This window comes from Eptatretus burgeri, chromosome 12 (genome assembly GCF_056783735.1).
Source record: "Eptatretus burgeri isolate ZD-2024b chromosome 12, Ebu_testis_v1, whole genome shotgun sequence".
Lineage (NCBI taxonomy): Eukaryota > Metazoa > Chordata > Myxini > Myxiniformes > Myxinidae > Eptatretus > Eptatretus burgeri.
Genome location: NC_140972.1, coordinates 72,318,130 through 72,342,786, shown reverse-complemented (window position 1 = coordinate 72,342,786; position 24,657 = coordinate 72,318,130). Strand labels below are relative to the sequence as shown.

Here is a 24,657-nt window from a genome sequence, read left to right as displayed (position 1 = left end):
TAAAGGGTCTTAAAAGGATCCACAATATCCAATCCACAAATCCGAAATCATCTTTCAATTATATACTTTAATCAGTCGGTGAGAGTATAATCGTGTTTCCAAAGCAAGGAATTTTTAGTTGGCTGAATCAAAATGGTGGTTAAGACCCCTGCGAGGTGAAGTTGGGCTGACTGACCAAGGATAAGCATTTCAATGAAGAAAGTCGTTTTTTATCTTCAAAAGGGGTGTTTAAAAGTTTACCCAAATACTGTACCCATTCTGGGAAGGGTTTGAATCAGCTGTGGAGGAACTCTGGGAAGGGTTTGAACCAGCTGTGGTGGAACTCTGGGAAGGGTTTGAAACGACAAAGGGCTTACCTTGGGTAGTCTTTCATCGTTGCTTTATGCAGCTTTCTTTTGCTGGAAGAGCATGGGAGGAGTATATTTATTTATATAATCCTAGCCACATAGACTTAATTGATGAGGTGGGAGCTAATTGGTTATTCCCTCCATTCACAGGTGAGGGATGTGAGTGGGTCCTTGTTTGTCATATAATGTATATTAAGTGAATCAGATGAAAATTGATGATTTTTGTGAGTTTGACCTATTGACCTCAAAACCAATAGGCTTCCAGCTTGTCACTACCTCCACAGGCGGTTGTGTTTCGTAAAGATCGGAGCAAAAATGTGAGCTGTAAGCGAATGACAACCAGACAGACAGAATAATAGACCAGATCAACCAATATACTTGCGAATCTTCAATTTCACAAGTGACAAACAAGCAGACAAAGTTGAAAACATAATCTCCGTCCACGTTCGGTGGCGGAGGTAATGAACCACACTGATTACTCTGCTGTCCAATTACTGTCACACTGGTACATATACTTTTAACCAAGTGAGAGATTATTGTTTTATGAAGTATTTTAGCATATCCATTAGGATGGGATGTTCTTGTATGAATGAACTAATAACAATTGTTTGAATGAATTTTTGAATCGTGGCACCACCAACTAGGATAACTGCCCAGAAGGCGTGGTTCAGGTCTATGTTTCAACCACCAAGTTGGTCTTCATCCAGGACTGTGCAGGCATCATATACCAGTTGTTAACTATCTTCTCAAATTGTGCTTGATGTGAAGTGTTACCATCTGCTTGTTGCAGTCATCCGATTTTATTTTTATCACCCTCTCCATCACAGCTACAATCCATTTTTTTTTTCCCAAATTGGATGTACAGTGCCTATAGAAAGTCTACACCCCCTTCCAAATTTTTTCTCCTTTTGTTGCCATATATCCTGGAATTAAATTGCATTAAAACAGACTTCTTGCACCTTCATTTATACATCCTAACCCACAACTTCCAAGTGAAAAACAAATTCCACAAATTTCGGAAAATTAATTAAAAATACAAAATGAGAATATCTTGGTTGGACAAGTGTCCACCCCGAGTTAATACTTGGTGGAAGAACCTTTGACAGCAATTACAGCTCTGAGTTTGTTGGGATAGGTTTCTACCAACTTTGCACACCTTGATTGGGCAATAATTGCCCATTCTTCTGTACAAAACTGTTCAAGCCCAGTCAAGTTGCGTGGGGAGAGTTGATGGACAGCAATCTTCAAGTAATGCCACAGATTTTTGATTGGATTTAGGTCAGGGCTCTGAGTGGGCCACTCAAGGACATTTATCTTTTTTATTCCTCGGCCACTCCAGTGTAGCCTTGGCTGTGTGCTTCAGGTCAGTCATGCTGAAAGGTGAACTTCAGTCCCAATTTCAGCTTCCTTGCAGAGGACAGCAGGTTTTCCTTGATGATTTTTCTATATATTGCTTCATCCATTTTCCCTTCCATCCTGACAAGTGACCCAGTCCCTACTGATGAGAAACATCCCCATAACATAATGCTGCCACCACCATGCTTCACAGTAGGGATGGTATTCTTTGGGTGATGGGCTTACTGTGTTGGGTTTGCATCAAACGTTCTGTTTTGCATTGAGGCCAAAAAGTTCCATTTTGGTTTCATCAGACCACAAAACTTTTTGTCACATGGTGTCAGAATCTCTGGAGTGTTTTTTGTATTCCGCAAATGGGACTCAAGGTGGGATTTTTTGAATAATGGCTTCCTTCTTGCCACCCTACAGTACAGGAGGCCAAACTTAACTTGGAGAGTGCTTGGGATAGTGTTATCGCATGTGTACAGTGACCAGTCTTTGCCAAAGGCTTGGAGTTCTTTCAAGGTTGCCATTGGCCTCTTGGTGGCCTCTCTGATTAGTCTCCTCCTTAATTGGTCATACAGTTTGAAGGGATGGCCTGATCCAGGCAGGGTCTTGGTGGTACCATACACCTTCCACTTCTTTATGATTGTCTTGACTGTGCTCCAAGGGATATTTAAGGCCTTTGAAATATTTTTGTACGCATCTCCTGATCTGTGCTTTTCTACAACTTTATCCCAGAGGTCTTTTGAAAGCTCTTTGGTGCTCATGGTTGAGTCTTTGCTGTGAAATGCACAACCCAGCAGAGGAAATGTATAGGAACAGCTGATTTTATTCTGAAATAATCATAATCACTACAATTTAACACAGATGGAGGTCAATTAACTTGTGTGATTTTGAAGGTGATTTGTTACACCTGAGTTAATTTACAATTGCTATTATAAGGGGGGTGGACACTTATCCAATCAAGATATTCGAGTTTTGTATTTTTAATTAATTTTCCGAAATTTGTAGAATTTGTTTTTCACATGGAAGTTGTGGGTTACGATGTGTAAATAAGGGTGGAACAAGTCTGATTTAATTCCAGGCTATAAGGCAACAAAAGTTGAAAATTTTGAAAGGGCGTGTGGACTTTCTTTCGGCACTGTACTCGTATGACTGTCAATGTGAGTCATCAAGCTCACGTTAATCAGTTTATTTGCAAATACACATTTCCTCCATTGACATGAGCCAACTCTGCAGTTCCACTGCTCAACACACTCTGCATGATGACTTGAATCACTTAAACAACTGTGGTTACTCTCGTGGTAATGCTATCGAAGCTTTGACAAATTTCCTCAAGGTGATAATGATTTTTCTTTCACTACATTTACACAGATTTTTCAATCATGTCATAAATCATGAAAATAAAATTGTCTTAATTTTGCATAAGATTTTTTTTTCCCCTAAACCTGTATGATAATAATGATTGTTCTCATTCAGTTGTATTGCAAGATTAGAGATGTGTTAGCATTCACCAAAGGTTTAATTTTGAGCCATTGATTGGGACGTTCTCGGTTGTACTGAGCCACCCTGGGAAGACTAGGGAAGGGAAGTCTGATGATGCTGTATATAGAATGTAAAACTAGTCTTGCTCGTGAAAGATGGTGTCGATATGCATTGGTGGACATGTACAACAATCAAATAAATTGAGCATACCTCAATCGATGTTCAGTTGATTTCATCCAAAGGTATGATGATCAAGCACATGTCCTCGATTGTGATGTCACATTGATTCTATATGTCTATCTTCTCATTACTTTTCATTAGCTTTGACTGGGCAAAAAAAAAAAAAAAGAGGCAAAAAGAGTCATTTAATCAATGAAGAAACTTCTGCATTGTCGTTTACTAGCAATTTGGCCGTGCCCGCGTGGGATTCTAAATGGGTATGGATGGGGGTGGCAAAAATGCAAATGGCATCTTCTGTCATCGAGCCGGCAAGCTGGGAGCAACGATTCACATTTATTGCCATGTCTGATGCAATTTTAATGCTGTAATGGCAGCAAGGTGCTCCATTTGAAACTGTTTGTTCGATATATGGAGCTATTTCATGCCAACGGTGTCAATATAATAAAAAATAAATATAATAAAAAATTGTATTGGTGTCAAAGCCAGTGAGCAATTGCAAAATAATAGTAGGATGATGAGCATATTTTGTTTTGACATCAAGCATAACCATTTTTTTCCCCCCCCCATTTATTACAAATGGAATAATTGGCTTTGAAGAGTTGGACAGAATTGAAGAAATGGAGGATTTATGGATGTCCAGCAAAATATACAAATAGTTTAGAGTAGATGTATTTAAGCTCACAAATATTTATATACTGACAGTTTACATGTAACGACATTGATATACCATTGTGATTTCAAAATCAACTGGTGGGAGTGGAAGTACATGCGAGGTTTGGACAGATTCTGCACTTTATGCAAGTTTGATTCATTTGTGCATTTTGGTGTCCCTGCGTGCTTGACTGCAATAACCGCACACACATTGCGAAATTCCGGGTGTCGTGTGCTATTCCCAGACCCTGTTCACGCACGAGAATCGCAACAGGCGAAGGCTCTCCATGGACTGCATGCCTGCGGTTCGTCCCATCATATCCAGGGTCCCCAGACTCCCATCGTCGGCTTCTTCGCCGAACAATACACGTGCAGGTGTGTGTCCACGCGCAGATAATTTCACAGCAGGATGTCATGATGACGTGATGGCATTTCTCATTTTGAGCATGAACACCTGCTCAGCCTCACCCCCTCTCTATAAAACACCACAACCCTCAAACCAGTCGATTTCGGTACACTCTCGCTCCGGGACAGAGGCATCCCTCATCGCGTGTTGAGGGGGTTTCCCAGTTATCATTTTTCAAAATCAGAATTTATCTTTCTTCCACCGCATTCTCTCTCGCTTCCCATTTATGATCACATTTTATCAACGAAATACAATAAAACTTGCCTTGTGTCCCCATTAATTGATTTAATAAATCACCAATGTTTCCATGCACGTCAAACGTGCTGGTGAGTCACGAAAGAGTTTATTCTGCATCTTAGATATGTGTGTGTTTTGCTGAAACCTTTCAGGAATCAATAACTGATAGAAATATTGTTATTGAATAAAAGAGGGGGGGCGAGTAATGATGAACAACTCGTGGAGGATGGGGCTGAGGGAGAGGGAGGAGGTTTGAGGCAGTGAAAGTCATGGGATGTGCGAAAAGGTGGAAAAACAAAAACACGTCACCTTGCCAAAAAATTTATAGAACACCTTTAATTTTTGGGATGACGAACCTTCGGCTGAGTGACAACTTCAACATATCATGGCATGGATTACACCAATTGTCCCAACCATTTTGTGGCCATAATTTGTCTATGAGCACTCTGCACATTTGACCCAGATGGTTGGAAGGCAGCCGGTGGACAGACGCTTATGTCGTGCGAAGGCAATTAACCTCCACATGCTTGATGGGATTGGGATAGCTGAAACGAGAGGGTCAGAAACTGGTGTGGAGTCACCATCATGTTCTTTGAATCCACATTTTTTTTTATTGTAGTAAAAGTGACTTGTAAAATTACAAGCAAACTGTTGGATCCAGTTTCCCTGGTGCATTGGCTTTTTTTGGTTGGGACTTGCCTGGTGTTGGCTGCTCGCCGTGTTCTCTTGCTCGAACTTGTCGTTCGACTTGTTAAATGTGTACAAGGTATTACTTCACAACTTTACAAGTCACCACAACTTTATCCTTTCAGCACAGTCTATTTCGCCGTGGTACGAGTCCAACGGACACTTTTTGTAACGTTCTATGATGGAATGTTATTTTTCATCCTTACGACTGTAGATGAAAATAGGATAGTTAGCTGATTGATGACGGTATACTCTGTAATGTAGCACTGCACTAGGGAAGCTGTCATCTCTCATAGGGAATCATCGATCTGTAACCACCAACAGCATTGTCCTGTGTTCTTAATGCACGTCACAAATGGCAGCAGTCTTGTCACAATTGCAATTTTGTTCAGCTCAACTTGAGCAGCGGCAATGGATTGGACTAAAATAGATGATTGAGACAAGCTGTTGATGTCGTACCACCTATCTGTGTTCCACAACAACAGTCAAACAACAATAGGTGTGTGCGTGTGTGTGCGCGCGTGTGTGCGCGTGTGTGTGTGTGTGTGTGTGTGTGTGTGTGTGTGTGTGTGTGTGTGTGTGTGCGTGTGTGTGTGTGTGTGTGTGTGTGTGTGTGTGTGTGTGTGTGTGTGTGTGTGTAAATATAAATTAAGGGATTAATTCATCAGTGGCACAGTCATGCCCTCAGAAAATGATGCAACCAGCAGCCACAGGCTACACACGAAAGCTAGCTATGGATTAATGAATGACAAGAGTTTGGGTGTTGTGAGTTGCGGAGGCCGAGGCTTTTGGTTTTGATGCATTTCGATCAAGTACCTTCGTATGAAGAGTGGGCTCATTAGTCCAAATTTTCATGGGTCTTCACGATCTTGTAGCATACCTGCCTACTGTACTGTGTGTGCATGAGCTTGCCTTTCACCATGCCCACATGTGCTTGGGCTTGGGTGTAGATTATATGTTTGTTGTTGTTATTATTATTATTATTATTATTATTATCTGTATATTAATACTGAAGGACCAATTTTGTGCTCCTCCTTGCGGTCGCGTCACGTTTTTCTCAGTACTGTGACCTGAGAAGTTTTGACACGATGTTTGTACGTCAAAGTAGACACGTGCACAGCACAAATCAGGGGACTTCTTCACAAGGAGTAGTGTACACCAAAAATGTCGTGTACAAGGACGTTTTGTCGGCCTCATTAGGTAAGGCCATGGAGTACATCAACTGGGATCCGGCTCTTACAAGAGCCGCCACTGGTTGTCATATTGGGCTCATGGAACGCAATCCGTCTGTGACGGGGCTTCGGCTAGTTGTTATTATTATGCCACATGATAGCACTATCATTAATGTTGTTAATATTATTAGTATTCAGTAATATATGCTTTGTTACAATGCTATCATTGTTTTTGTTTGTTTTGTAATTAGAATTCCATGCCATGTAAAAACTGATTTATCTGCTCTATACACCTGAGCATGGCATTTGTTTAAAACGGAGGAAGTCTTCCGGATTCTTTGTAGTTCATTAGCCTAATCAACTCAGGAGGTCATGACGATCATTTTTGATGCATCACTCCGCATCAAAAAAGCTCCAGTAGAACGCCTCAAAAAAACATGCCTCACCCACACAGCTTATCCATTTATAGTGGATGCATATGTGTCCACCGATGTCAAATATATGTGCTTTTGGTAAATTCGATGTATTTGTGTACCTGATTTAAAATCGGCATGCATCGGGGACAAACTTACCTGAACAAATTAATGACCGCAAACTTTAATGGTAATTGTCCAACCCGATTTGGTGCCAACAAAATGATGTTTTGTTATCATCTTTCAGGCGCTCATCCTACTATGATGATGGGAAGGTGTGGTAGTGTGCAAGGAGCCGTTCCACAATCACAGCTGCAGAACTTTGTTCGAAACAATGGATCCCGTCGCTCCTTTGACTCGTGTGTGATTCGGAAGGGATATCCCGGTCAACAAAGGTAATGATGTTTCTGACGCAGCCATGCAACTGCTCATATTTTAGGAATCATTTGGGGGTGTTTTGGGTCCTCTGTAGCCCTTAGAGTCTTGTTGCATTGTTGCATTGTCTCAACAAAAGGATAGAGTTTAATTACAAACCAGTCACCCTCATAAAAGGAGTAACTTAATGATCCAAACATATAGTGATCAGCCAACATTTTCAATATGTAAGGCAATTGTGTAATATATATGAATATGTGTGCGTGTGCATGTGTGGTTCTCCTCCACAACTCCGAAATCATAAAAGTTAGGGGCCCCAAGCTTTGCATACATACCAAGAGAACTCCAAGGAAGTGCATGAATGAAAATTGGGTGTTTGGATTAATTATAAACACCTTTTTTGAAGATAGATAATACCTTACCTCCATGAAAGGCTTATCCTTGCTCAGCCAACTTTGCCTCGCAGGGTCTCAGCCACCATATTAATTCGGCCAAGTCAAACATGCCTTGCCTTGGAAACACAATCTACTCTCACGGACTATTTAAAGTATATCATCAAAAAATTATATCGGATTTGAGAATTGGATATCGTGCACTAAATAAGTGTCGAAATCCGGAGTGAAATTTTTAAGAAATTAGTGATTTTTTTTTTTTTTATAACTAAGTGTGTATTTATTGAAGCAAAGCATTAAACTTAACTTTTTCTACTGTTCGCACGATTATAGTGAGTGAAAAAAACATTAAGGAATGTGCAGAAAGTGTAACTTCATCGAGCGCAACAAAAAATATTAACCAACGAGATTGCCGTGCTCTACAAGCTGCTTTTGTATGCCATGGCGATGGCAGTCTACAGGGTCCTTTTTTTCCCGGCAATTACATACCCAGTTTGGCTTTTTCACCATTTTGTGCAATCTGCTTTCATGACAAAATATGAATATAAATATATTAACAGTTTCTGCAATATTTCATTAGTCAGCAGTTGCTGCAAATGAGGTTCATAGACAGCACACACGGACATGGTACAAATGGGTAAAATTACTCTGTGGGGTATGTGCATGCCTGCTTGCTTGGTTACGTGTGTGCAGTGAGTGGTTTTCGTGGGCGCACAGTCCAAACTTGTATCCAGACCTGTGGTGCATAGCGCCATGGAGGAGGTTGTGCAGCCGTCTTGCAAACCACGTGCTTCTGCATGAGGGGGGAGGACGTGCTGTGTCATCAAAGTCACGTGGGACGTGCCGTGCACTGAGGGTGTGGGAAAATCCATGCATGTTTGCAAGTCAATGAATTGAGTATATTCCCGGTGCACGTGCATGGTTAACGTGGACTGCAAGGAGGTTGGCGGAACTCGTGTGGGTGGCTGTGAAGGAATGACAGTTTAGTTTTTAATTTAAAACTGCTTCTCCAAAGTGTAGCATGTATCAATCTGATTCGGAGTGAGCCGACGAGAGAGGTACAAAGCTCACTGCATGTGTGAGCATAGATACATGTATGCAGACAGGTCTTTGCCTGATAGATAGTGTGGGTTTTAATTTTTAAATGCTTCCATACGGTTTTATATAGAACTCTTTGGTTGAAGCGAAAACGTTGCTATTTGGGCACGTTTTATCACTGGTGATGCCGTGGTCTGCTGTCATCCCTCTCCCTCCCCTAACGCTGCCTCCATTCTGCGAATGTTGCCTTCCCTTCCCATTCACTCATGTTCCCTTCCCCTATGCTGCCTTCCCCTCCTCTCACACTGCCTTGCTTTCCCCTCCTCTCACACTGCCTTGCTTTCCCCTCCTCTCACACTGCCTTGCTTTCCCCTCCCCTCATGCTACCTTCCCCTCCCCACATGCTGCCTTCCCTTCCCCTCCCCCCATGCTGCCTTCCCTTCCCCTCCTCTCATGCTGCCTTCCATCCCCCTTCACGCTTGCCACCCCCTTCACGCTTGCCACCCCCTTCACGCTTGCCACCCCCTTCACGCTTGCCACCCCCCTTCACGCTTGCCACCCCCTTCACGCTTGCCACCCCCTTCACGCTTGCCACCCCCTTCACGCTTGCCACCCCCTTCACGCTTGCCACCCCCCTTCATGCTTGCCACCCCCCTCACGCTTGCCTTCCCTTCCTCTCACGCTGCCTTCCCTTCCCTCCCCTCATGCTGCCTTCCCTTCCTCTCATGCTGCCTTCTCTTCCCCTCATGCTGCCTTCCCTTCCCTCCCCTCATGCTGCCTTCCGCCTTCCCTTCCAGCTCCTCATGCTGCCTTCCCTTCCTTCTCCTCATGCTGCCTTCCCTTCCATCCCCTCATGCTGCCTTCCCTCCCCTTATGCTGCCTTCCCTTCACTTTTCCTCAAGCTATCCTCCTTTCAAACCACCCCCCACCCCCTCATACAATTCTCTGGAGGTCGAGGAGAGGAAGAAGTGTCAAAGAATGTGTGAATTGGACAAAGGAAAGATTTTTTTTTTTTTAGCAGTTGGAACTGCTGCTAGGATCAATTCTGCAAGTTGGTGAAGGTGAAGAGATTCAAGAGGTTATCACATATGTGGAAATTAAATAAAGCCACAAACACTGGCATGGCTTTTTAGACGATTGAAGGTAAACGCCCTTCCTTCCCTTCACCTTCCCTCATGCTTACCTCCTCCCAAAGCCCCCCCCCTCCACTCACCATGGACGTCTCTGGATGGTGCCCGTACATTCTTTAGTATGACCAGTTTGAATGTGCTGTTTTAACGTACCCCATTTTGTTCAATCCTGGACTAAAGATGGCAGAAGTGAATTCGCAATAGTGAATGGTTGATCGCTATGAACGTTTTATAGCTCTTCCCTTCCAACTCCCTGACCTGTTTGAACAGGTTTTGCTTTTGTTCATTCAGAAGACCTCCTGCATTTGTTCTCCTTTATCGATGAGATTGTTTTTATTTTTCTCCATCTTTACTGCCTGCTTAACGTGTATGTTTCATATTCTATAATTATCTCTATCATTTTCATCCTAGAAGATGATCTTCACCTGAGGAGAAGCATTATTCAGGGAATGGTATGATGGAATCGATCATTCATTTTATGGAGGTCACTGTAACTCGTGCTGGCTGGGATTCAGCTCCAACCTTGTATACACTACTCCTCTATCGCACGACATTGTAAATGTTGTACATTGACGACGATGCTCTTTCTTCTTCTCCTTTTCAACAAAACTCCCAGGATCCTCAGCAGTTCTCAGATTATTAGCCCATCCGCCGCACAGCGAGCGATGGGATTTTGCAATTTTTTTTTTTTACCAAAACATTTTTTTTTTTTTACCATTTGAGCTTTTGTCATCACATTTTCAACAAACATTTATTATGAGAATATGGAGAAGACTGATTAAAAATTGGTTTAAAAATGTCAAAGGGAAAAGTCGCAGTGAGTACAAATAGGCCTTGTTAGGTCGTCCGTCGCAGTGCAGCACGGGACGGCCGGGTTTTGTAACCGCTTCCGTATTCCTTTGTCATCAAATTTTCAACAAACCTTTATTATGAGAATATGCAGAACACTAATTAATACATTCAACACGTATTCTTTAGCAGTTGTTTTTGCCAAGTTTAGTTTGGGTATAAAATGGATGCTGGCAGGGTTTACATTTTGAAATTGCTTCCAGTTTACATTTGGAATCCTTTTCAAACAACGTGCATCTCCATCTTTGCTCATCCCATTGTTTCTCTGTTAATGCCGATTGCAATCTTTTTATTGTTTCATTCCCTTTTTCGAGCAAATACCTGCGTGTTGCAAACATTTTGCGGTAACATTCACACCTGGACTCGTATTGGCAAGATTTGTGCGAAAAAAAAAAATCATCTACCGAGCAATGAACACATGCTGTGAGGCTTATCATCACTTTTGGAGAGCTTTTGCTTTCAAACTCACCCACTTCAGCTTATAAAAGTGCCAGTTTCATCGACCTTCATCGCAGTTGGCTTGCATCCTGTTTGTATTGAGATAGTCTTAAATATATCTTCTTCTCCTTTCGGCTGCTCCCGTTAGGGGTCGCCACAGCGGATCATCCGTTATGATCCGCATTCTGATTTGGCACAGGTTTTACGCCGGATGCCCTTCCTGACGCAACCCTGGTCGCCTCTTACGACACAGGGATAAGGATTGGGTTTCGCCATGATTCCAGGCTGCCCTCCACCCTCTCATAGCGCGGCCCAGCGCAGTGCTCCCATCCTCAAGCGATCCTCCAACCCAAGCCTCCGAGTAGTCGGATTACAGGCGCACGCCACTACGCCCGGTATAGTCTTAAATATATATATATATATATATATATATATATATATATATATATATATATATATATACATACATACATACATACATACATACATACATACATACATACATACATACATACATACATACATATGCATAGTTGAGGCTCATGGAATAGCTAATATCAGGACACAAAAGGAAACACCAACAGCAGAGCCAAAGGCCAAGGTGGATGCAGGCCTGGACAAACACTGGGTGTGGGGAGGAATGGGGGGGGGCAGTAGAGGATGCATGCGGTGGACAAGTTGGACACAGAAGGAAACTCTCAGCAGGAAAAACTGGAAATTTGGAAGGAGGAAGGATTGGGGTGGGAGGGGTTGAGGGGGGGGGATTAACAAGGGTAGTAAATAGCATTGTTTTTGATTGGTGAAGATCTGAGATGGTGGTAAACAGCTGTCTTGAAGACCTGGAGGGAAGAACAAGATTGAAGAGAATGTGGAATTCAGATGTGTAATAGTGGACTTCACACTATTGGAGTGTAGAGAGTGGACTTCACAGGAGTTGGAAAAAGAAGTAACGAATGAGTAGAGGTGAGCAATGATCCTGGATTTACATAGTTTCACCAGATTTAGTTAGTTGCACAGAAAGAGCAGAGGACGTAAGATCATTAAGGAGGCGGGAGAAGACCGAGAGACCGTCATAGGCTCGGCTTCATCGAGGGAGATTCCAATAATCTTGAAGCCCTTGGTTTCCAGAGCGTCAAGCTGAGCAAGATGTGAGGCAGGGGTGCCAGCCCAGAGGCGAGAGCACTATTTCATCGAGCTGCAGATCAAGGTCTTGTATGTGGATGGTTCAGATATGCCAAGGAGGACTTTATATGATGGAGGATGCCCAGTCAGCAGCTGGCTTTGGAGGCCAACTTTGAAATGTGGTTTGCTCAATAAAGGTCATAGCTGTTCGTGAGACTTGGGAATTTGAATGACTGAATGAAACGGAAGACCAAATACTGCATTGGAGTCATCAGAAGGAACCCAAATAAGTATAGAGCAAATATGGAGTCATCAGGAGGAACCTGGATAGGATTGGGGTTTCAGCCGCTACTCCACTACCCTCAAACCCATGCAGGCGCTTCTCGGCCAAGTGAGCGTTACAGAAAATTTCTGCAAGAATTAACTTCTCCCAGACAGCGGGATAAAGAAATAGAAAATAAGGAATAAAAGAGATAAAAATAAACGGGGAAAAAGCAAGAATTCAAATGAATAAGGAGAAATGTGAAAAAGTAGAAAGAAATGTGAAAGGAACAACCGACAAAAATGTTGGGAAGAACCCACGTGGATAGATTTCAGCAATTACTCCACAAGCTCAAATGCAGTAACACGTACAAGCTCCCATATCTTCCTCAAGAGGATTGGAAGGAAATCGATGGGGGTGGGGGAGGGGATTTGCTGGACCGTTCATTCAGAGGGACATGGTGAGAGTGGGAGATTTTTCAGGATTGAAGGAAATATTCCAAGTGTATGACCAACTTGTGATTTTGTCAAGCTCTGAAAAAAATAAAAGAGGTGCAGCGTGCCTGTCTGAAGGACGAGGGATGCCAATGCGCAGGGTGAAGTCGTCAGCAAATAGATATAGAAGATTTTCCAGAGAGTCAGAGAGATCACTTATGAATATGAGGAATAGGACTGGGCCCAGAACATGACTTGGGGAACTCCAGCCTTAACAGGAGATGAAAGGATTCCGTTGAGAGCCGCATGTTGAGGATTGTTAATTATGTGAATATGGACAGTAGAATTTATGAGAACATGGAGCTGACGAGAGTAAAAGAAGTCGGTAAGCCATGTGTGGAATTGGCCTTGGATGCCACAGGCAAGGGAGCTTTGGAGAGTCAAGAATGCCAGATGATCCGAAGCATTAGATATATCCAGATAGATGGCCCTGATCTTGTGTCTGACCTCAAAGGGTCCCCATCCATTGTTGGGTGAGTAGAAGCAGCATGTCCAAGGTAGTGGCCTGGTCTGAAACCAAATTGGTGATCTGAGATGAGGTTGTTGAAAATGATGGATGACCTATCAACTGCGATGATGGATCCCATGATCTTGCTGATGAATGGAAGTTGATTGTTCTGTCGTTAAGGGGATCAGTTTTTTGCACCTAATTTTTATGTAATGCAGTGATGGCTGATTTCCAAGCAGGTGGAAGATGACAGGGTGAAAAGAACAGAGGGGACGTGAAAGAGCAGCAGAGAAGGTTGTTAGGACATGCGAGTTGATGCTGTCTGGTCCAGTTGCGGTCAGTCGAGCATTGAAATAACTTTCTCCACCTTCTCAGGAGCAAAAAGTGCAGAGTCCCAGGAGCATTTAGAAAGGATGTGTCGGCCTACTGGGAGCGAGGGGTTGGGGGGGACACAAGATTTGGCAGCAAACACAGAATTGAGGGATTCGTCCTTCTCACGAGCGGAGTTGGCTGTGGTGCCATTTAAAGAGAGGGAAGGGATGGACGGGGAGCATACTCCAGAGACAGACTTAACGAGGTTTTAGAGGGAAACAAGTTTGAAAGTTCATTCTTGAGGTTGACAGATTTTTTTTTTCTGGCTCTCATGAGAGTGGACACACGCTTGTTGTGGACTGAATAGAATGCACCGAGTTTGCCTCCGGTCAAATTAGCAACTGCCTCTGCCAAATTCATGATCTGAGATGAGGAACACAGGATTCAGTGTGAGATCTGAGAATACAGGGTTCAGTATAGCATGGGCAGGAAGAGGGGTAGGGTAATTGAAGACAAGATGGGATGAGTAGCATAAGAGAGAGCAGGTTTCAGTGGAACAATCCCTTGGTGGAGTTAACCTCAGGAGCAGTAGATATGGGAGAATAGTCCTGAAGAGAGATTGCTGCTTGAAGTCCCTGACAATCTGCCTGAATGAACTGCCAGACTCGCCAGCATTGAGGCAGCTCTCTGAGAATAGCCAGACAGATGTTGACTTTCACAAGCACTTGATCAGATGAACCAATTGGATCAGAGGAAGAGCAGGAGACATTTTAGTCATCACAAATTCCAGAAAGGAGGATTTTCCATTGGGAGAAATCTCGATTGTAAAGTTCACAGATTGAGTCAGTCCCACGGAGTCACAGAAGTCCTTTGCTGAAGTGCCATGGCTGGTGAGAGAGGTACCAACACCCAGCCAAGTTGCATGATGACAACTGAAATCACCACATATGAGAAAGAGAGTTGGGATGACTGGTTAAAAGTGTTTCCATATTGTCTGAGAGAGATGGAGATGGAGTTTTCACTATTAGGAGGATGGTACAACACAGATGAACAAGAGGTGGGAGCGGAGGGGAAGTCGCAGCTGGAGGTACTCGTGGGGAATGTGATCTGTAGGATCAGCACATGGATGGTGAGAAATTGAGTTATTGATGTAAAGTGCAAGTCCTCCGCTGTGGCGTGGTTCACGCCCATCAAATCAGAGGGACCAATATCCGGGGGAGAGACACTAAGGCGTCAGGGTTGTCCTGTGAGAGTTTATTGACAGCAGCCTAGATTGAGAGATATGGCAGGTTAAAGTGGAGTCCTCGGATGTTTGAGGTCCACACAGCTAGAGATATGGGGGAGGAGGTGTTGGGAGGGTTTCAGGATTGGGGGGGGGGGTGGAGATTTGCAGGAGCAGTGTGTGAGTGTGTAGTGTGTAAGGGAAGTTTTGAGATTGTGGGATGAGGGGGAAGTATTGAGAGGGTGGGCTGAGTTGGAATGCAGAAAGGAAGTGGGGGGGGGGGGGGGAGACGCAGACGGACATGAAGCTTTGAGCCAGTGCAGTGAGGGTGGATCCATCCATCCATCCACTGGGACCATACTCTGGACAGAGTGGCGGTGCCGCCAAAGCAGTCTCCCGGGCTATTTGGCATAATCCTGGATTGATCGCCACTCTGACGCAGGATACTCAAATAGTTCAGTCATCCCAGCAAGCTGGTATTCATTTTTCCGATCTCAGAAGGATGACAGGCTGAGTCAACCCCACTTGGTATTAATTCAATGGACGAGTGGGATTTGAACTCAGGACCCGAGGATCTCAAGCCTGCCACCCTAACCATTTAGCCAATACCAGGCACGGGCGTGGATGCTTAATCTGATTCCAGATTCCAAACTTTGACAAACTGAGATAAATATCATGGGATGGGAGATCAGATCCCTTGTTGGATGCACGGACAAACGCCACACTGTACGTGCGCTGGGCTGATTGGTGGACCATGTGCCGAGCAGAGAGACATGGAAAATAATCCTTGTGAAGAAGACAAAGAAGAAGAAGAGGATAATATTGTTGTGGTTACCAGATTCGCAAACCACCATTCAGGTCCCTTAGGTGAGGTATCTCGGTAAGTGCATGTGTAGTTAGGCCCAAACCCGTTGTCTAGTGGGAATACATGTCATTTATACGTGCTGCGACTCTTTAGGATAGCCGTTTTTCTTTTACTATCTTTATTTTGGACCAACCGCCATGATCACAACCACAACATCAACCACCGACCACAACCACCGCTTCACCACAACCGCCACGACCTTTACCGTCACAACTCGCCACCATCGCATCACCGTCATCTCGCGCCACTCATGGGCACCGATGCTGGACTCGTGTAGGGCGCACGTTGAACAGCGTGTACAAAACCACGGATTTTCTGCTTCAAAAACGGATCAAAAACGACACACGCCCACTTTTTGCCGTCCAATCGGTGAGCGAGGGGCGAATTGGCCCCGCCCCCAGGGCGATCGATATATGCAAATTTGTGGATCAAAAAGCCTTCACGCCCACTTTTTCTCGGGCCAATGGGGAGCGAGGTGAAAGGTCAAAGGGAGGGGGTCAAAGGCGAAGTTACGGGGGGATAAAAGGACGGTGTTCGTCAGTCAGAAGGGAGTCGCAAGAGAGAACGAGGGAGAGTCAGCAGAACGAGAACGGTGGATCGGAGAGTCAAGAAGAGGAGAGTCGGAAGCAGAGGGTCAAGACTTCGCGGGCGGTGGAGCTGCTCGTCGTGTGCGTTGGAGTCGGAACGGAGGGGACGAGCTGTGGAAAGGCGGCGACACCAGACGAGGGGGTGCTCGCGTCGTGCAGGAAGCTGCACCCGAGGGAGGCCGACAGCGCGACCTGGCCGAGGTGGAGACGCTCGTCGCATATAATAAAGATCCTCTATACCCCGAGCATCAGCAACCCCCTCCTGTTTCCCCCCGCGCTGAGATAGTGCGACCAAGGGGGCCCCGTTCCCACCCCCTGCCAGGCACTGTCCACGAGGCCCGCGGGTTGCGGGGCCATCGCCGCTCCGCGTCTCATCACCAGACGGGTAGGCCCGACCCGGTCTCGGCCCCAGACCTACCTCATTCTTGGGGGATTTCTTTTCCTTGGTTTTGGGTATGTGTTGTCGGCGCCGTCTGTGAAGTAGAATTGTATAAGTGTTGCCGTGTGCTCGGTAGTCGGTATTAGCTCTGCTCTGTGTTTTCACTTTTATGTTTGCTTTTTGTGTAAATGGAAGTGTGTTTTCTTTTTTTTGTGTGCATTTGGTGGAATTGTATTTGTGTGCTTCCCGTGTGCCGCGAATAAATGTGCTTTATTGTTGAACTGTTCTCCCGCTTCGCTTCGTCTTTTCCTCCATTGAATCCCCATCTTGCTTCACGTAAAGGGTTGGTAGTGGGCTGAATACGCCCGATAATTAATCGAACCGTCGAGGTCGACGATAACACCGCTCGGTTATTCTGATAGTACGGAACGGGTCGCTTAAGTGGCCCGTGTCCGAAGTCGACCTGCGGCGAGGTGCGATCGCCCGGTCTACCCTCCGCGTGGGTACTTAGGTAGTTCGAATTTGGCGAGCAACCCTATCCCACGCGGGGGGCTGATTGGCTCGATCGCGGTGAGACCGAAAGGTCCACCCGTGACTGGTTCCCGGCGTTAGTCCGAGAGGGTCACGACTGGATTGTCCGTCCGGTGGGCGACGTGCCGCGATTCGAGTTACGTGGCCGTTCGCACGCCGGCGGGCGCGAAATCAGCAACACTGGTGTCAGGAGTGGGATACAAATTCATCGCCCTCCTCGCGGCACTGGTATCGGAGAACAGGAAAACGGGCTCTCCTGTCTCCGGCTAAATTCACGGGAATCGGTCCAGGGGTGAGAGAAGCGACCCCCGATTCCCTCCAAATTACGAGCGAGCAAATTAACCCTTCACGAGAAGCAAGATGGCGTCTCAAGGCGAGCGGGAGCCGGGGGTATTAGAAATGGATGTAGAATGTGTAGGATCCATGGTCCAGGATGGAATCCCCGAGCAGGAAATGTTGATTGTGCAGGAACACGGACTCGCCCAACTGAACCCAGGGCCCGAGGTGGGTGCGGCAGCGGCCGCGGTGTATGACACCTTCCCCCCCCCTCTCCACCAAAACCCTTCCCCAACCCTTGCCGAAACGACTCAGCTGAGTGCATCCAACATGGCCCAGCTATGCGCCATGCTGGCGGCAATGAACGAAAAGATGAATGCGAAAATGATCGAAAAAATGGATGCAAACACAAACGAAATGAAAGAAATGAACAAGCAAATAAACGGAATGGAAGCAAACATGAGGGAAGAAATGAAAGAACTACGGGGTGAGACGCAGAACATGGGCCGATGCCTGCAGGCGGGCATGAAGGCCGTGACCAGGGAGCTGGGAATGGCGACTCCACGTGTGGGAGCAAACGAGCTGGGTGGGGGTGCAACGGCTGACAGGCCCGCGGTGGAGGCGGGTAAAAAAATAATTCGTGGAACGTGTTGGGCGAGGGTCGTGACGATGACCGAAAGGGAAAAATTAAATGGGGAGACCAAAACGTGTGAGACGAGACACGAGGTGACGACAACAGAAATAATAGTTGAGACAAGGGAGGTAAAGGGTGAAGAGTTGGCAGAGACACGGGAGACAGAAAAGATAGAGGGAAGACTACACGATGAAGACGGGGTAAGTGACGCACACACACACACGGAGGTAGTGGAGGATAGTGAGGTTGAGCTCGCGGAGCGTGTGGGGACCCGGTGCGAGCACCTGGATGGCCTCCTCCAGGAACGAGGGGAGGGAGTATGCCCCCTTGAGGCGAGTCACGACCAGGTGAGTTCGGTCGTGCTTTGCGAGGTTGAGGGGGCGAGTGCTGCGAACGGGTGCACGGAGAGCTTGGGGGGTATAGAGGCCCCGGAGACCCTTGTGGGGACACAAATCCCCAGTGTGGTTGTCCCTGTGTGTGTGGTGCAAGGTGTGAGTGCGTCCCCGTGTGTGGAAGCGACCCCGTGTGTGAGTGGTGTGGTGGCGATGGTGCCGGAGTGTGTGCTTCCCAGCACGCCGTGTGTGGATGAGGCACCGTGTGAGGTGAGTACATGGTGTGTGAGTGAAACAGCCAGTGTGAGTGAGGCACCGCGGGTTAGTGCCCCCGCGTGTGTGGATGAAACGGCCAGCGTGGATGAGGCACGGAGTGCGAGTGAGGCACCGCGGGTGAGTGCCCCCGCACGCGTGAGTGAACGGCCGTGTGCAAGGTCGCTGTGTGCAAGGGAGACCGTGTGTGTGAGAGAGCGGTATGTGAGGGAGATGTCGGTTGGCATGCGGGAGCACGCAGCCGCGTCTCCCGGTGTGAATGTGATGGAGTGGACTGTGTGCGTCGTAACACGCAGGTATGCGTGGGTCGAATGGTGACGACGGCGACATGGGAGAAACGAAAGCCGAGTAGCGGCTGTAGCTGTTTCGAGGACCGTGCCGGGTTCACCCAGCAGTGAGCACGCGGTTCGTGCTGTGCAACGCACGAGACCACCACGTGCTCGCTTGCGAGAGTGAAGTCCCGGTCCGGAAACGCACGCGGTGGATTTGCCGATCCCGCGGACGGACAAAGTTTAGGCAGGACTACGGATTTGGACCGGACGGGTTCTCCACGCGATCGTGTGTGTGAAGCTCCAACGGGCAAAGCACATGTGTTCGCGTGGGGAACCCCTCGAGACGTGTGGCTTGTGTTTTTTTTTTTATGCGCACGGTGACGCCATGGCTGCACGTGGGGTTGGAATCCGGCAGGAGGGGTATCTCTGCCGGATGGTCCCGTCCAAGGAGGGACGAGGAACACGTGCAGCTGCATGACGTCACGGGCAGGTGTAAAGGGCGCGAGCTCTGAGTTGCCGCGCAGGTGCTGCGCATGTAAAGAAGAAAAGAAAAAAAAAAAGGAGCAAGCCTCACTTTCGGGTGTACAGGATTCCTGGGCAAGGGGTGAAAGACCCCCTTACCTGGGCACAGGATGGAAACTAGTTAGGGGGAAGGGTTAGCTTAGTTAGACCGACTTCATGGGGCAGGGGTAAGTCCTCATGGAGTCCGTGGAATGGATTAGTTGGAGGGATTGTAGTCAGATTTAGGTTGGGAAATAAAATGAGTTAGGAGACAGTGACAGACTTATGAATGTGTGGAGGGGACGTAGTTTAGCTACGTAGTGTTAAAAGGAACGTGCTATAGTTTAAGGGACGACGTGGGAGCACGAGTTAGTTAGGGGAGGTAGTTAGAAGGATGGCAGAGTTCAGCGGTGTGTGTGTTGAAGAGTTGTGGGTTGTGAGGTGAGTACGTGTACATGTTGAGTGAGTGAGGCCAGCGGGTCTGTGTGAGTGGAGCGAATGGGGAATGCATGGTGCGATGAGTGATTGGGGGGAGGAGTGACTCCCGCCCAAGGGACCCCGGGGTCAGAGTAAAGTGAGTTAGGGGGTTAGTCAAATTGAAAAATGGAGGTCGTTTTGCTGTTGGTGGGAATGTAGGCTCGAAACCCATTTGGAGGGGTGCAGGAGCCCTGTTGACGGGCTTGGGAGCGTGGCTGCGAAAGGTGAGTATCGCTGAGTGGGTACCCCGGGCACCAGGCTAGTCGGCCGCGGTAGGCCAAGGGCCCATGGGGGGCCGGGATAGAGTAGTGGGCACGGGTGCGCCTGCTTGGTGCGGGGGCCCGGGGCGCCATTAGCCGCGTGGGCAGTGTTGTGGGCACGGGTGACCCTCGGAAAGGGGCCCGGAAGGCCGGCCTGCCACGTGTGCGTTTCAGGGGAGGTGCCATGGGGGGCACTCCCCGGTGTTAGGGAGCTGGTAGGCTCGGAGGCAGTGTAGTGCCCGGGGGTGCCATAGCGGGAGATTCGGCAGAGGGTCGTGCCTGCCAAAGGGAGCCACGTGTCCCAGCCAGGAGACCGTGTGAGGGCACGGAGAGAAATTGGGGGCGAGGCCCGAAATAGTAAGGACCCCAACACAGGCGACGGGAATCTGGGTTGTTAGAACCAATAGTTTAAGCGGGAGGCGCTTGTTGAAAGCCCGGGGTAGTTTAACAGTTAAATGGTTTGGGTAGATTAGGACATGTACCCCTCCGCACCATCCATCCCCTCGCTGTCGTTGTGGGCCGCTGGACCCACTTGGTGTTAAGATCGCCGAACTCTGGGGAGGCCATTCTGAAGGCTTGAGTTGGGCCTCGACACAGGACGTTAGCTCTCCTTGTTCCCCTCCGGGAAGGGAACGTAGGGGGTTGGGAGTAGGCTAGGTGACAGGATAGCTTAGCCGAACAAAGACGATAAAGGGGGTTAGGGGACGATTTATAGTGGGGAAGTAAAAATAAAAACAACAAAAAAATAAGTTGGGGCTAAATTGGGGTTTGACAAATTAAGGGAGTGGGTATGTACAGTGACAGGCAAAGGCGATAGGTTGGGAGGGAGACAGGAAGGTAGGTCCGAGCCCGCCTTCCAAGTGGCCAGCACCACCGCACTCCCTCCACCAACCTCCACTGAACGGCAAAGGCTAGCCAACTCCATCGGCTGGCCGTGTTTTTCTTCGAGGCGGAGGCCGGCCAACTTCATCGGCAGCTGTTGTTTTGCTGCAAGGCCTGTGCCATCGGCTGGCCGTGTTTTGCTTCAAGGCCTGTGCCGGCCAGTTCATCTGCCGGCTGTGTTTGCCTGCAGCGGCCTTCTTCTGCGGGCTGTGTTTGCCTGCCACCTTTGCCATGCCATGCCCACTGCCCACGTTCACCAGCCCCGTTAAATTTTTGCTTTGCCCCCCCTGTTCATTTCCATGTGCGCCAGGATCAAGGCAATAGTTTGCAAGCTGCGAGAACTGCCCTGTTGGCAGCTACAACACGGGCCTGCAGTGGCAGCCCGTGCACCGTGTTTGTGTCCATGCATCCATTCGTTGTGCTCATTGCGTGTGCCACTTGAGCTGGCACGGAGACTGCGTTTGTGCAGCCCATGCACCGTTGTGGTTCACTGCATTCAGTTCAAACCGTTCATCCATCCATTCGTTGTGTTCATTGCGTGTGCCACTTGAGCTGGCACGGAGACTGCATTTGTGCAGCCCATGCACCGTGTTTGCGTTCATGCATCCATTCGTTGTGCTCATTGCGTGTGCCACTTGAGCTGGCACGGAGACTGCGTTGTGCAGCCCAAGCACCGTTGTGGTTCACTGAGTTCAGTTCAAAAGGGAAGGCCTTGGACTGCGTGTGAGCAGCCAGCCACGTTCCCTGTCACCTGCATTGTTTGAGTCAGAGACTGCATGTGGGCAGCCTGGCTCCCTGCTAACTGCTTTTCTTTTGCAGAGTTCAATGATCCTGGGCCATGGTTTAGTGTAAAATTTGTAAGTTAAGGTTAAGATGTACTGTAAATATGAGTGCGCCCCCGGCATGTATGTCTTAGCGCCGGCAATTTTATTTAAGTCGTCCGTGTGAGTGAGTTTGTTTAGGTAGTTACGCAGCCCTCAGGTTATTTATTTTGGGGACACGAATACCATGAATGTCGCACTCAGGGATCCGTAGGTAAAATGTACTAGGGGAAAACTACACATGATGGCACACGAAAATTTGACGACTCGGGACGAGTCTGTAAAAGAGGATGGGGGAAGTGTTGTGGTTACCAGATTCGCAAACCACCATTCAGGTCCCTTAGGTGAGGTATCTCGGTAAGTGCATGTGTAGTTAGGCCCAAACCCGTTGTCTAGTGGGAATACATGTCATTTATACGTGCTGCGACTCTTTAGGATAGCCGTTTTTCTTTTACTATCTTTATTTTGGACCAACCGCCATGATCACAACCACAACATCAACCACCGACCACAACCACCGCTTCACCACAACCGCCACGACCTTTACCGTCACAACTCGCCACCATCGCATCACCGTCATCTCGCGCCACTCATGGGCACCGATGCTGGACTCGTGTAGGGCGCACGTTGAACAGCGTGTACAAAACCACGGATTTTCTGCTTCAAAAACGGATCAAAAACGACACACGCCCACTTTTTGCCGTCCAATCGGTGAGCGAGGGCGGGTGGCCCCCCCCCAGGGCGATCGATATATGCAAATTTGTGGATCAAAAAGCCTTCACGCCCACTTTTTCTCGGGCCAATGGGGAGCGAGGTGAAAGGTCAAAGGGAGGGGGTCAAAGGCGAAGTTACGGGGGGGATAAAAGGACGGTGTTCGTCAGTCAGAAGGGAGTCGCAAGAGAGAACGAGGGAGAGTCAGCAGAACGAGAACGGTGGATCGGAGAGTCAAGAAGAGGAGAGTCGGAAGCAGAGGGTCAAGACTTCGCGGGCGGTGGAGCTGCTCGTCGTGTGCGTTGGAGTCGGAACGGAGGGGACGAGCTGTGGAAAGGCGGCGACACCAGACGAGGGGGTGCTCGCGTCGTGCAGGAAGCTGCACCCGAGGGAGGCCGACAGCGCGACCTGGCCGAGGTGGAGATGCTCGTCGCATATAATAAAGATCCTCTATACCCCGAGCATCAGCAACCCCCTCCTGTTTCCCCCCGCGCTGAGATAGTGCGACCAAGGGGGCCCCGTTCCCACCCCCTGCCAGGCACTGTCCACGAGGCCCGCGGGTTGCGGGGCCATCGCCGCTCCGCGTCTCATCACCAGACGGGTAGGCCCGACCCGGTCTCGGCCCCAGGCCTACCTCATTCTTGGGGGATTTCTTTTCCTTGGTTTTGGGTATGTGTTGTCGGCGCCGTCTGTGAAGTAGAATTGTATAAGTGTTGCCGTGTGCTCGGTAGTCGGTATTAGCTCTGCACTGTGTTTTCACTTTTATGTTTGCTTTTTGTGTAAATGGAATTGTGTTTTCTTTTTTTTTGTGTGCATTTGGTGGAATTGTATTTGTGTGCTTCCCGTGTGCCGAGAATAAATGTGCTTTATTGTTGAACTGTTCTCCCGCTTCGCTTCGTCTTTTCCCCCATTGAATCCCCATCTTGCTTCACGTAAAGGGTTGGTAGTGGGCTGAATACGCCCGATAATTAATCGAACCGTCGAGGTCGACGATAACACCGCTCGGTTATTCTGATAGTACGGAACGGGTCGCTTAAGTGGCCCGTGTCCGAAGTCGACCTGCGGCGAGGTGCGATCGCCCGGTCTACCCTCCGCGTGGGTACTTAGGTAGTTCGAATTTGGCGAGCAACCCTATCCCACGCGGGGGCTGATTGGCTCGATCGCGGTGAGACCGAAAGGTCCACCCGTGACTGGTTCCCGGCGTTAGTCCGAGAGGGTCACGACTGGATTGTCCGTCCGGTGGGCGACGTGCCGCGATTCGAGTTACGTGGCCGTTCGCACGCCGGCGGGCGCGAATACCGCAACAATATTAATAATAAGACAAACATTGTGGTGTGGAAGGAAAACATGTGTTGCATTTCTGAGGAAGATGCAACGGTTGAAATGCATTTTCAAATTGATTTTAAATGTTTGTAAAGGAGGAATAAGTGTTTATATTGGTTCACGAGTCAGTAAGTGACCACTATATTCGTTATGTGTCTGTCTGTCTGTCTGTCTGTCCCGATCATAGCTCCGTGGGTTTTAATCCGATCCTGATAAAATTTAGGTGGGAGGTTTATATCATGATCTAGTTGTGTTTTCCTGAGAATGGGCATGGTGCGCCTATTATGGGTGGAGCCACGCCCAAAAGACGTGTTTTTAGGGGGTAGCCGGTTTCAAGCTACATCTTCTCTGAGGGGGTTTGTCGAATCGAGCAGGGGTTTCGGTATTTGGTTAGCCCAATGGCACCTGCATAGCCACACGGAGCTCTTTTTCATTTTTGTCCCAAGGTCAAGGTCACAAGGTCAGGAACTTAGAAAATGTCAAAAAAAATCAATAAATTGGGCATCGAGCTCCTCGGGTTTTCAACTGTTTCGAA

General features: G+C 47.7%; 1 protein-coding gene across 7 annotated transcripts in view; it reads left to right on the top strand.

Moving 5' to 3' along the window:
- The window catches only part of KNDC1 (kinase non-catalytic C-lobe domain containing 1), a 178,206-nt gene that overhangs the window by 74,078 nt on the left and 79,471 nt on the right, over positions 1 to 24,657 (top strand). For all 7 annotated transcript variants that reach the window (XM_085848504.1, XM_085848506.1, XM_085848505.1 and 4 more), the window contains 2 exons: positions 4,247 to 4,376; positions 7,164 to 7,311. In XM_085848504.1, coding sequence (XP_085704630.1) covers positions 4,247 to 4,376; positions 7,164 to 7,311 — 278 coding nt within the window. The remainder of the gene's footprint in view (positions 1 to 4,246; positions 4,377 to 7,163; positions 7,312 to 24,657) is intronic.